General features: G+C 42.7%; 1 protein-coding gene across 1 annotated transcript; it reads left to right on the forward strand.

Moving 5' to 3' along the window:
• Positions 1-69: 69 nt before the first annotated feature.
• Positions 70-905, forward strand: SARC_16891 (hypothetical protein; the record flags this gene model as incomplete). The annotated part of the gene is made up of 2 exons (XM_014289006.1): positions 70-182; positions 768-905. Coding segments are annotated over 2 exons (251 nt in total), but the record flags the coding sequence as incomplete, so codon positions are not given.
• Positions 906-1,118: the final 213 nt, after the last annotated feature.

The raw sequence follows: 1,118 nt of genomic DNA on the forward strand, positions 1-1,118 counted from the left end.
TATGTATATAGTAATACAAACATTCTTAGTTGCTCATGACAACTATATCATTTACGTCTCCTTGTGCAGGTGCGGAATCAAGCAACAACACATTTTTAGGCGCACGACCCAGCGCAAACGTTATCAAAGCACCGATCTACGACACCAAGGCTCCATCGCATGAGCCTCTGCCCACAACTCAGGTGTGTTCTAGCATGCCTGTTAGTTGTTCTTGCATGTCTTTATTTTACTCAGGTGTGTTTTAAATGCCTATTGTTTGTTCTTGTATGTCTTTGTTTTACTCAGGTGTGTTTTAACATTCCTATTGCTTGTTCTTGCATGTCTTTGTTTTACTCAGGTGTGTTTTAACATTCCTATTGCTTGTTCTTGCATGTCTTTGTTTTACTCAGGTGTGTTTTAACATGCCTATTGCCTATTGCTTGTTCTTGCATGTCTTTGTATTTCTCATGTGTGTTTTAACATTCCTATTGCTTGTTCTTGCATGTCTTTGTTTTACTCAGGTGTGTTTTAACATGCCTATTGCCTATTGCTTGTTCTTGCATGTCTTTGTATTTCTCATGTGTGTTTTAACATGCCTATTGCATGTTCTTGCATTCCTTTGTTTTGTTCTTTGTTTGCTTAGTGGCAGTTCTATTGTTTGTGTGTGATAGACCATCGTGCATGTTGTAGGCTGTAATACGATTGCTTGGATTGCCAGCTGTCAATATACAACATTGGATAGCGCCATATATCCTGAAACCCTAAACGCTCATGTAAATGACATACAGACACCTACGCTCATGTACCCAACATACACCCACCTACGCTCATGCAATCAACATACACCCACCTACGCTCATACAGTTAACATACACACCCCTACGCTCATGCAACCAATGTACACACTTCTACGCTCATGCAACTAACATATACCCACCTACACTCATGCGTTAAATGCGATCACTCTCCTTGCTCCAGAGTGCACGAGGTGTGGGTGGGGTAGGCCACATGGCCATGCGGCAGAAGTACAACATGTCCTTCGTCAAGGCATCCGATGGCGGCAGTATAGCAGCCCATAACATCGCACCGGTGGAGAAGGTGGGTTGTATTGCTGAATATACTGCCAGCACTGGAGCAGG

Source organism: Sphaeroforma arctica (assembly GCF_001186125.1).
Source record: "Sphaeroforma arctica JP610 unplaced genomic scaffold supercont1.9154, whole genome shotgun sequence".
NCBI lineage: Eukaryota > Ichthyosporea > Ichthyophonida > Sphaeroforma > Sphaeroforma arctica.